Source organism: Mya arenaria, chromosome 11 (genome assembly GCF_026914265.1).
Source record: "Mya arenaria isolate MELC-2E11 chromosome 11, ASM2691426v1".
NCBI classification, from domain to species: Eukaryota; Metazoa; Mollusca; class Bivalvia; order Myida; family Myidae; genus Mya; species Mya arenaria.
In genome coordinates this window covers 53,945,884-53,957,935 of record NC_069132.1, presented here as the reverse complement: position 1 = coordinate 53,957,935, position 12,052 = coordinate 53,945,884, and the positions used below count along the sequence as shown (strand labels likewise).

Here is a 12,052-nt window from a genome sequence, read left to right as displayed (position 1 = left end):
TTTTCTTTCCGGAATTGTATGCATTTATGTTACCATTTTTGCAACGAAATGGGTAAAATCTGTGAAAACTTTCGATAAACTCACTGTTTTAATTGGTAAATGATGATTCGTACAAAAATTCCACGCTCATAGCAAACAAGCATGGATTACAGCGTCATCTAGATTTACATAGAACAGTTAATAATGTTGACAATTTGAAAGCAGAGGATTTTATAATGAAAATTTAAAATCTATGATAATTTTTTAAAGATTTACTCTGGGTTTATGTTATTAATCTTAAACAATAGATTTGATAATAAAACGATTGTTGGACTATAGATTTGGTCGATATGGTGATTTTATCAGCCTGATAAAAGAATACATCAACCTCGGTCGATTATCCCTTTCTCAGGTCGATAAATCACCATATCGATCTCACTCACTGAATTGCAATAATTGTATTATATATCTTCCCATTGATGTCATTTCTCTCTTCTAACTTAAGTTTAAACATTTTATTAAAAAAACAACAAATTCTTCATATTTGGGAAACAAATGTGTCAAATGATAATCAGATTATTAATAAAAGTTGCCATTTGATTAATACAAAACATTTACGATACCTGTCACAGAGTCATAGAACAGTGTGTGTTTACCACATGTGTGATAAATTGCGTCATAAATGCTTCATCGGAAGAGAAGTATAACTAAGTAAAACATTCTTAAATTCAATCAAGCACACAAAATCTGGTACAATTAATTTTGGAAAAATCAAGCAAAGCATTAATGTGTCAAACTCACCTGTTCATGTGATAAGCGCTGCTGTTCGGGGAAGGCACCTTGAGGGGTAGGGGTGGGTTTTTGCTGGGGGGACTTGGGCGGGGTTTGGGGACCCATTCCCCGGGGAGTCAGGCTTGGGGCCTGTTGGCCTCCTGGGGGTACCTGCTGGGCGGCCAGTCGGTCAGATGGACTATGCTGCTGCTGTTGCGGGGGATAGCCATGCTGGTTGCCCGTATTCTGCATATTCTGTAAAAGGGTAAAAATGCATAATCTCTCATTTTTTCCTTTTTTGTTTAATCACTCCTTATGGTTATTTTTGGATCAAAGTTAGTATAAAAATTTGGGCGTCTCATCCTTAAGAACAGAAAGTGACTAAATCAAGTGAAATGGAACTGTAACATTTTAAATTCTACATCAACCAGAACATGCAATTTTACACCACCATTTTTTCTCTAAAATATATCTAATTATAGCCACAATTCATAAATACCCTGTTATACTACATAAAAGACTCTAGCATAGATAGGATGCAGGCAAAAAATACGAGAAAAATTGGGTAAAAAACTTAAAACCATTCATTAGATGCAGTGGATATATGTCAATTATCAGAAGCCATCATGTTTGTTATGAATTATGATTTTCGTTGGGAAAATGGCAATGATATTGATAATGTTAACCATGCAATATTTGAGAATGATACAATTTGTTAAACCAACAACCTTATGGCAATTTGTTTACCATTTCTGACCAAAGCACCAAATTTCACTCAATCTAAGTGTTTAAGCCTCAAAGGTGGTCATACTTATGTCCAATACCAAATAAAGGGGTTAGAAAACGAAAAGAAAAGCAAAAAAAACTATCCACACCTTACAATGTGGGTAGTGTTTATTAAACCTGCACTCTCACAGACTGACTGTTTTGGCTTTTAACTTTTTCTTTTTTTTTGTCTTGGAATGAGCCAATTTTTGCCTAAATGTCTAGAATGAAGTGATATAAGAAGGCTGACTAATGCTCAGATTGCAGTGTTTCATCTCTATGGGTAAAATTTGATGTGTTATGGCTAAAAGCATTATTAACACTCAATGAAAATTGAAATTTTACGCTCAACTGAGATCTGTTCTATTGTAAGTTCTTATATGATTAACTTGAATGCATTGATGCCAAAATCAGCTGATTCTGTGACAAAAATTAAGACAAAAGTCAAAACTGTCAATCTGTGAGAGTGCAGCTTTAATTGAGGTGATGTAATATTTTTCTGTATCCAATACTTACTCTTCTAGTGGTATCATATCCTGGCAGGTTTTGATGTGGCTGTTGCTGTTGTCGTGGTAATGTTCCATTGGGATGCTGCGGTTGCTGTGGATACCTGTTGTCATGGTAACCAGGCATCTGGGGATGGTTGGGGCTACGACCCCCAGGGGGCATTTGATTGTGACGTGGGGGTGACATATCATGCTGATCCCTTCGTAATGTGTTACTGTCATAAGAATCATTGTGTGGCCTATAGGAACTCTCCGATCGCCGATCCTCGAAACTCTGATCCCGACTGTTCGGATGTGACCCACCTCTATAATCGTCACGCGGGGGCTGCAATCTCCCATTATCAGGGTAGTCGCCCCTTTGATCATATCTGTCATTAGGGTAGCGATTATCTCGCATTTGATTATTTCTATCTTGATGCATATTATTGTTTCTAGGATCTCTGTTATCATGCTTGCTGAATTGATCCTGAGGGTGCATTTCCCGTGGGTCACGATTTTCCCGATTGTACGGGGGAGGACCGGGGTACTGCGGGTGATTATTACCAGGATGACCCATCGGGCCGTCCTCTTGTAATGGAGGGTGGTTCTGGTCGGGCTGGTATCGTCGCCGAGAGGGTGGGCTGGTATTTCGGAGAGAGTTTGATCGGGCCACTGAAATCGCCACACTGGAGCCATTCATCTGACCTTGAGCGTTTCCTCGAATTATGGTCTGAAACAGATGAATATTTAGAATATATTAAAAAAATAATCATTAAATTTGCAACATCATGTAACATGCAGATAAGTTTTAATTTCCTCTACTGAAAATCACCTCAATATGGATTTCATATCAAACTATGATTAGCTGGATAACTTCTAAATGTGTTATCATTTCTTGGATTCAATATTTAATAGATTTTTACCAAGAAATAACAATTTTGTCTAAACTTGAATTACCCTACCCCCCATTTCAGATTTTCTATATAATATTAAATATTCATGACCTTTTCTTAGAAAGTATTTAACTTTTAACTGTTGAAAAACAAATTGCCAAAATCTGAATATCTTTCCGTCTTATTAAAAAAAATTGAGTTAGAAATTCCCAACCACCTATTTCAGCCTAAACTGAAAGTAACGTGAACTTCAAAAAGCTAATATTTATGAGTAGCAATGCAATTATAACTTTCAAATTAAAATACAATATAAATTTCCAAATATATTGTGAGCTAATGAAAACAAAAAAGGGAAAAAAATAAATAAAAAATATTTGTGCATTAGGAGAGATTCGAACCTCTACCTTTAAACCCTCAGAAGATTTGTAGTCCTACAGGCTAAAGCATTAAAATTCGAGAGCTTCGAGTGGAGTTTTTCATTATGAGTGTTCTACCATAAAGCTTCACTCTCACAGATTGAACAAACGTTTTGACAACTTTTTTTTATTTTTTTGTCTTGGAACGAGCCAATTTTTGCGAAATGCATGTAAACCAGTTATATTGAAGACTGCTGACAAAAAATTAGATCGCAGATTTTTATATTTAAGTTCAAAACCGTTAGTAACGGTTTAAGCCATAAAATATTTTCGAACGGAAATATGAAAATCTGCAATCTGATCTATTGTCAGCAATCTTTTATCATTGCTTTGCAGATATTTACGTAAATATTTGCTCTTTCCAAGGCAATTTTCTTTTTAAAAATTTGTAAAAACGGTATATCTGTGAGAGTGCACCTTAAAGGCCATGAAATTAATAGCCAAGTTAATTTTCCTGAACATGAACAGATCATCTTTAAAATACAATCTTGAACAAAAAGTATTCGCAGAAATCCAGATGTCGACACTTACAGTGATGCACTAATGCAGCAACTGCAAATGATTGTTTTAAAGGTCTACCAAAGTCTTGTGCTTGACTCTCCTCAAAGCTATCCTACTTGGCATTATCAGTAAATTTCATGCCCTCAATATCAGTTTGAATGGTTCTTCAGATTTTTAAATTGGTAAAGGTAATAACCCTTGAAACATACTTGAGTGCAAGTGTTTCCTAGCAAAGGGGCATACAATAATCACAGGAGTAATACACCAGTGTTGGGAAAAAAGACCAGTAAAATAAAGGCCCAGTACTATAAAGGCCTAGTATTATAAAGGATCAGTACCATAAAAGCCAAGAAACAAAAAGGCCCAGTACTATAAAGGCCAAGTACCAAAAAGGCCCAGTATCATAAAGGTCCAGTTACATAAAGGCCCAGTACCAAAAAGGCCCAGTAACATAAACTCCAATACCATAAAGGCCCAGTATCATAAAGTTCCAGTAATATAAAGGCCCAGTACCAAAAAGGCCCTGTATCATAAACCAGTAACACAAAGGCTCAATACTATAAAGACATGTTACCATGAACGCCCCAATTAGGCCCAAATCCATAAAGGACCCATGGAGGCCTATTACCAGATGGTCTATGTACAATTAAAGCATTGTAAAATAAAGGCCAAAAAGAGGCCCAGTACAATAAAGACCCAATGAAGTACTATAAAGGCCCAGAAACATAAGGCTTAGTACCATGAAGGCCCAAATACAAAAAGGCCCAGTACCAAAAAGGCCCAGTACCATAAGAGCCCAGTAACATAATGATCAAGAACTATAAGGCCCAGTAATATTATGTAAATAAAGGCTTAGTTCCAAAAAGGCCCAGTACCAAAAAGGCCCAGTACCATAACAATCCAGAACCATAGCAGCCTAATAAAGGGTCAAGTGCCATAATGGATCCATAAAGGCCCATCACCATAAAAGCCCAGTACTATAATGGCTCAGTCACATAATGGCCCAGTAAAATTAAAGTCAAGCAAAATTAAAGTCCAGTTAGATATAGCCCTATACCAACAATGCCCAGAACAATAAAGGCCCAGTAACATGAAGGCCAAGCCCAAAATGGCCGAGTCTCAAAGTGAGGTGCAAACATTCACAATATAACAAATCTAAAGTCATTTAATTGCACTTTATGGTACAAGAAAAAACTAACATCACTATTTTCAATGAATAAATATGATCTTAGTTTCATCATGTTTAGGTGCTAAAAAAATGTTAAACTTTGATCAACACAATTTTCAACAATAAGTATAACTTTATCAGTTAACTTGGCCTTTGTGGACCGGTGGACCATTCAGAAGGCTTTTTTTTTTGAAGCGGGCCTTTTTGACCTGGGCATTTTTTGATGTGGGCCTTTTGTGAAGTGAGCCTTTTTTGAAGTGCACCTTTTGAAGTGGGCAATTTTTGAAGTGGGCCCTTCAGATGTTGGCCTTCTTAAAGTGGGCCTTTTTGATCCATGTTCAAAGAAGCAATTAACAAAAGTGTATCTGAGAAACAGCATTCTCAGAAAATCTTTATGAAATGCCGGAATTGATGACAATAAAGTACTTGTGTTTTTTTGTACCCATGCCAAGATGGTGTCAAGAAGTAGACTTCAATAAGCTCTTGTTGTGCACAAATCAATGACACAAGTAGACAGACACATTCCATAGATAGTTTGTTGAGAAGTTCAATCTCTATTCCTGGCAAAGGATGGATCTCTTTCTATTGTCCTCAAAATAAACTTTGATAACTTTTCTCTAAAAAACTTGAAAAGCTAATATCTCATTCAACATTAAAAGATAATATTGCTAATTCCAGGAGAAATTTGCAGACAGCATAAAAACCAGACAGTTTAATTTTAAGTAAACAAATCCAATATTTTGGAAGTTATACAAAGCCAATCAAAGTTATTATCAAAATAACATTCTTCCATCATTTTCAAATAATTATAAGTGCACATTTCTTTAATTTATGTAACAAAATTGCATGAAATATATTGTAAAAATCAGAGACAATAATGACTCTAGAAAACAATGGACGATTGATTTTCAATTACCAGAAAATTTATCTGGTTTAATATTGTCCGGAAATCCTATTAAATTGGAAACCAATTAATTTTACTGCAGGCGGGCATGTCTTGGGACAACATTGTGAAGTGATTCTTGCATTATTGCTTGTTCATGTCATTAAATTAAACAAGAATACCTCTGTAACAGATTCTCTATAAGTTAAAAGTTACTGTGAGTCTGACAAGCAGATGCCATTACAGCAAGAATATGCCATTATGGCAAGAATACGCCATTAGGGCAAGAATATGCCATTACGGCAAGAATATGCCATTACAGCAAGAATATGCCAAGGCCTAAAAACAACATTTGGTTTTGGTTACCCGACCCTACCTATGAATCAGGAGCTGACCCTACCGTTTTTATAGTCAGTTTGTAAAAAAAAAATGATAAAAAACATTCTTATATAATAATAAAGCCTTACAAAAAAAAAAATGAAAACAAAACAAAAAAAGCCTACCTACCCTACCTTTTTTGGAAATGGATGTAACCCTTTACCTCACCAATTTTTTTTTAGGCCCCATACGGCAAGAATATGTCATTACGGCAAGAGTATGTCATTATGGCAAGAGTATGCCAATACGACAAGAATATGCCATCATGGCAAGAATATGCCACCAGTCTACGGCAAGAATATGCCAATACAGCAAGAGTATGCAAAATGGCAAGAACATGCCAATACGGCAAGAAGATAGCAATTTGGTAAGCATATACCACTATATGTTGTTGTTTTTTTCCAGCTGGTCATGGAAATCATAACTCAAGATAATCACATTACTCATTTTAGCTAGAGTTATGGTACTTGAAACATATTAGCAAATTGCCAAAATAAAACTTTAGTTTCAAGTTTCATGTAATCCAACACAATAACAACAAGAGATGTTTGTCAAACATTATGCCCCCCCTGAGCGCCATGTTGTCAGGATTATATGGACAATTGAATGAAGATTATGACCAATAAAGTGTGAGGATAAAGTGTGTTATGACCATCATGACCTTTGACTCTATGAACTCAAAATCCAGAGTCATCAGCTGGTCACCAGAAACCTAAATGTCAAGTTTGAGGGCCATGGGTGCAGGCATTGTTGAGTTATCACTCGGACAACCTTTTACCATTCAAGATTACTGTGACCTTGACCTTTGGCTCTATGAATCCTAAAATCAATAAGTGATCTACTGGTCAGGCTTAACATCCATGTCAAGTTTAATGATCATAGGTTCAGGCATTGTTGAGATATCAGTGGGGGGAGATTTGTTAACTTTTTTGCGTTAAAGGTTACTGTGACATTGACCTTGGCCTGATGACCCCCAAAGTTGATAAGGGTCATCTACTGGGCAGGCCCAACCTTCATGTCAAAATTGATGACCATAGGTCCAAGAATTGTCGAGTTTGCTTTCAAGGTCACTGTGACCTTGACCTTTGACCCCTAAAATCAATAGGGGTCATCTACTGGTCAGGCCCAACCTCCATGTCAAGTTTGATGACTATAGGTCCAAGAATTGTCGAGTTTGCTTTCAAGGTCACTGTGACCTTGACCTTTGACCTCTAAAATCAATAGGGGTCATCTACTGGTCAGGCCCAACCTCCATGTCAAGTTTGAGGGCCATGGGTGCAGGCATTGTTGAGTTATCACTTGGACAACCTTTTATCATTCAAGGTCACTGTGACCTTGACCTTTGGCCCAATGCCCCCTAAAATTAATAGGGACAATCTCCTGGCCAGACTCAACCTCCATATCAAGTTTGAGGGCCATGGGTGCAGCCATTGTCAAGTTATCACTCGGATAACCTTTTACCATTCCAGGTCACTGTGACCTTGACCTTTGGCCCAATGACCCCTTAAATCAATAGGGACCATCTTCTGGCCAGGCCCAACCTCCAAGTCAAGTTTGAGGGCCATGGGTGCAGGCATTGTCAAGTTATCACTCGGACAACCTTTTATCATTCAAGGTCACTGTGACCTTGACCTTTGGCCAGATGACCCCCAAAAACCATAGGGGTCATCTCCTGGTCAGGTCAATTCTCCAAGTCAAGTTTGAGGGCCATGAGTGCAGGCATTGTTGAGTTATCAATCGGACAACCTTTTACCATTCAAGGTCACTGTGACCTTGACCTTTGGCCAATGACCCCCCAAAACAATAGGGGTCATCTACTGGTCAGGCCAACCTTCATGTGAAGTTTGATGACCATACGTCCAGGAATTGTTCAGTTACCACTCGGACAAGCTTTGGTCTACCGACGGACCGACCGACCGACCGACATACCGACATGCCTGTGCAAAGCAATATACCCCTCTTCTTCGAAGGGGGGCATAATTACCATGACCACATCAATAATACAATAGCTATTATGACAATACATGGACTTTTTCTTTGAAAAGAGAGAAAGTTCAAATTTAAGGCGTAATACCGCAGAACACGTACTATGCTAAAATATGTACAAATCATATTTTTTAATATTTCTACTGACCCCAAAATTACTCTACTTTCTTGTTATTTATATACCCAATTTAGCCATAGATAAAATGCTAGGATAAAAACCATGCAGGGCAAAAATATGAATTAGAAAAATTGTTTTCCAAATATATATGAATGATAAGATTTTAAGGAAATCCATCGTCAACATTCCCTGTACTTAGTTCTGTTATACTTCATTTATAGCTGGGACAATTGACTGACAAAATCCCAATTCAATGAATATGAATGAGGCAGGGGAGACAACTTTTCTTCCAATGAATTTGCATGTTACCATGAACTATTCTTCAATAACCCTGTAGTGTCAGAGGTCTCAATGGCCAAGTGGTCTTAACTGCTGTTTACTATAATTGTACCGAAAAGAATATTTTTCGATGGGAAAGAACCTGCTACCTTGCAGGACCAATGAAACTGCCTCATTAATTATTCATGATTACGAGATTTTCCTAGCCAAATCACCCACGGTACACAACAAAGTATAATTTTCAGTGTATTTTGGTTTCCTACAAAGCTGAAATCAGCTAAGAATAGACTATAGCATGAAGCTAATAGGTTAAATAAAAAATAACCCAATATAATCGACAGCGAAGTTTGGTATCACTTGTAAACTAACCTTAAGAGGTTGAATTTCAATTGGTGTAATACTGGATGGGTCCACCATTGGACGCCGTCGCGACGCTTCCTGGGGGTTTACGATGCCCTGCCATTGTGATGGCAGACCCACATACTGGCCTTGCGAGTGGTCGAAACCCGTGTGTACGCGATGCTCGAAGTTTGACGGGCCGGAAATCTGAGGCTTCTTCTTCTTCTTGAACATCTTGTGTGATTCCTGAAAAAATAAAGTATTGCTTTATCAATTATTTAATACTATTTTAAGCCCAAGTAGTTGATTTAACCAGATACCATTTTTTATATATCAATGGACACAGCTCATTGCCAATGAATTTCAAACGCACACTTTATCAGGGCTTTATCAGTGTGTGTATACCACATAACTAATTACGTCATAAATGCTACGTCAGAAAGGCAGCATTTTGCTTCGAATAAAGACTTAAAACAAAGACAACTTAACATTTTCTTAACCATTCTAAATGAAAACAAAGGGCAGTCTATGCAGCTTAAAGATCTCGCCTTCGTTTAATTTCAGGAGTTTGATTTGATTGAGAACACAACTGATAAAAGGCTAAAATAAGGGGCGAAAAAATGTTTTTTGTGTTTATGGTGATCTGAATTTTCTCTGATTTTTTCTTTGAATTTTAATACTTCAGCTTATTACCAATTGTTGCGACAGAAATAACTGTAGAGGTTAAGACTAAGGCCTTAAGCATGTTAACCCTTTGCATGCTGGGTAAATTGTCGTCTGGTCAAAAATGTCGTCTGGTTTATTCTAAATTTCTTTCAATTTACTTAAAACTTTGGGTATATATTGACTGAGTGGCAAACAGCTTGGAACCTGACCAGGCGCCGAGTTACTCTGGGTCTGGTCTGGTTCCAAGCTGTTTGCAAAGCCTTTAAAATCGCTATCAGCAGCCTAAGGGTTAAATGTCAATTCAGTGAGGGTCAGTCGGCTATTGATAAGGTTTCTTCATTCCCCTCCCCCCCCCCAATACAGATTAAATGATTAATTTCTACCAAATGAATTGTACAAATGAAAGTTGTTTGCAAACTTAAAGCAACAAGAGATGTTAGTGAAACATTTATGCCCCCTTGGGAGCCAAATTGTTAGTAGGATTTGGACACTTAAATAAACAAGAGATGTTTGTCAAACATTATGCCCCCTGAGCGCCAAGTTGCCAGAAATATTTGGACAATTGAATGAAATATGCATGGACTGAAATGACAGCTGATTTGTCATTGGATGCATATGAGGCAGGTCATCTACTGGTCATACCTAATCTTCATGTTCTCATGTTCATGTATGAGGTCCCTCGGTCAAAGCGTTCTCAAGTTATTGATCGGAAACCATTTGGTATTCCGACCGACCGACAGACAGACCGACCGACCGACCGACCGACCGACATGTGCAAAACAATATACCCCACTTTTTTCAAAAGGGGGCATAAATATGGACAATCAGAAAACCTTTTTTTTAGCTTACAGTCACACTGACCTTGACCTTTGACCCACTGACCTCAAAATCAATAGGGTTCATCTGCTGGTCATGACCAATAAGCCTACCTAGTATGAGGTCCCTGGGTCAAAGCGTTCTCAAGTTATTGATCGGAAACCGTTTTTCATGTTAAGGTCAAATCAATAGGGTTCATCTGCTGGTGATGACCAATACACATACCAAGTATGAGGTCCCTCGGTCAAAGCGTTCTCAAGTTATTGATCGGAAACCATTTGGTATTCCGACCGACCGACAGACAGACCGACCGACCGACCGACCGACCGACCGACCGACCGACATGTGCAAAACAATATACCCCACTTTTTTCAAAAGGGGGCATAAATATGGACAATCAGAAAACCTTTTTTTCAGCTTACAGTCACACTGACCTTGACCTTTGACCCACTGACCTCAAAATCAATAGGGTTCATCTGCTGGTCATGACCAATAAGCCTACCTAGTATGAGGTCCCTGGGTCAAAGCGTTCTCAAGTTATTGATCGGAAACCGTTTTTCATGTTAAGGTCACACTGACCTTGACCTTTGACCCACTGACCTCAAAATCAATAGGGTTCATCTGCTGGTCATGACCAATACACCTACCAAGTATGAGGTTCCTGGGTCAAAGCGTTCTCAAGTTATTGATCGGAAACCGTTTTTCATGTAAAGGTCACACTGACCTTGACCTTTGACCCACTGACCTCAAAATCAATAGGGTTCATCTGCTGGTGATGACCAATATACATACCAAGTATGAGGTCCCTCGGTCAAAGCGTTCTCAAGTTATTGATCGGAAACCATTTGGTATTCCGACCGACCGACAGACAGACCGACCGACCGACATGTGCAAAACAATATACCCCACTTTTTTCAAAAGGGGGCATAATAAAATTATTTGGTTTGGACAGTTTTTTTCAGGTCTGTTATGGGAGGGGAAACACATATATTCATATATATTTATTTTGAGCAAATGGTAATGTGCATCAGAATTTCCATGGTTTATTTATTTACCTGAAAGTAAAGTTCAAAAATAGTGTTAAAACAAAATCAAATGATAGCAAAAAACTAAATTTGAGAATAAACAGCTGAATGAAGTATCAAAATTAACGAAATAGAAAATATTTTACTGCCAACATTAAAATTCCAAGGTGGCTTAGGATAATTAATAATTTAAAAACAAGTCATAGTGTGTAATTTCCGCAAGTTCCATTCTTTTATTGTATAAAGGACTGTGACCCATGAGAGTCATTATAAAACGTAGAAAATCACATGGTCATTAATTAGTGCTTATTTATTGAATGTAACAAATGCAAGGTATGTCCGCCACAAGAATGTTGGATTGGACAATTATTTACTGTTTATATGTCTTGTGAACTGTACATAATGTTGTAAGCAAAGTATGATATAATCTATGCACCACAATTTCAATACCAAATAGCCTTCAGAAATAGAAAGTAGATTTGAAGTAAATTGACCATAAAGTCACAACCATAAAGTCACAAATGTCTACAATATAAACACTAAAATTCGAACAAGAAGAAATATTAAGGTAGCCAGTTAAAATT

At 37.5% G+C, this 12,052-nt stretch overlaps 1 protein-coding gene across 1 annotated transcript in view; it reads right to left on the bottom strand.

The window, feature by feature from the left end:
* LOC128208802 (serine/threonine-protein kinase PAK 4-like) overlaps window positions 1–12,052 on the bottom strand; it is a 37,357-nt gene that overhangs the window by 16,072 nt on the left and 9,233 nt on the right. Inside the window, exons 2-4 of the mRNA XM_052912408.1 lie at window positions 8,992–9,207; window positions 2,032–2,730; window positions 781–1,005 (exon numbers count right to left, since the gene is read on the bottom strand). Of these exons, the coding sequence (XP_052768368.1) occupies window positions 781–1,005; window positions 2,032–2,730; window positions 8,992–9,195 (1,128 nt within the window). The 5' untranslated portion in view covers window positions 9,196–9,207. The remainder of the gene's footprint in view (window positions 1–780; window positions 1,006–2,031; window positions 2,731–8,991; window positions 9,208–12,052) is intronic.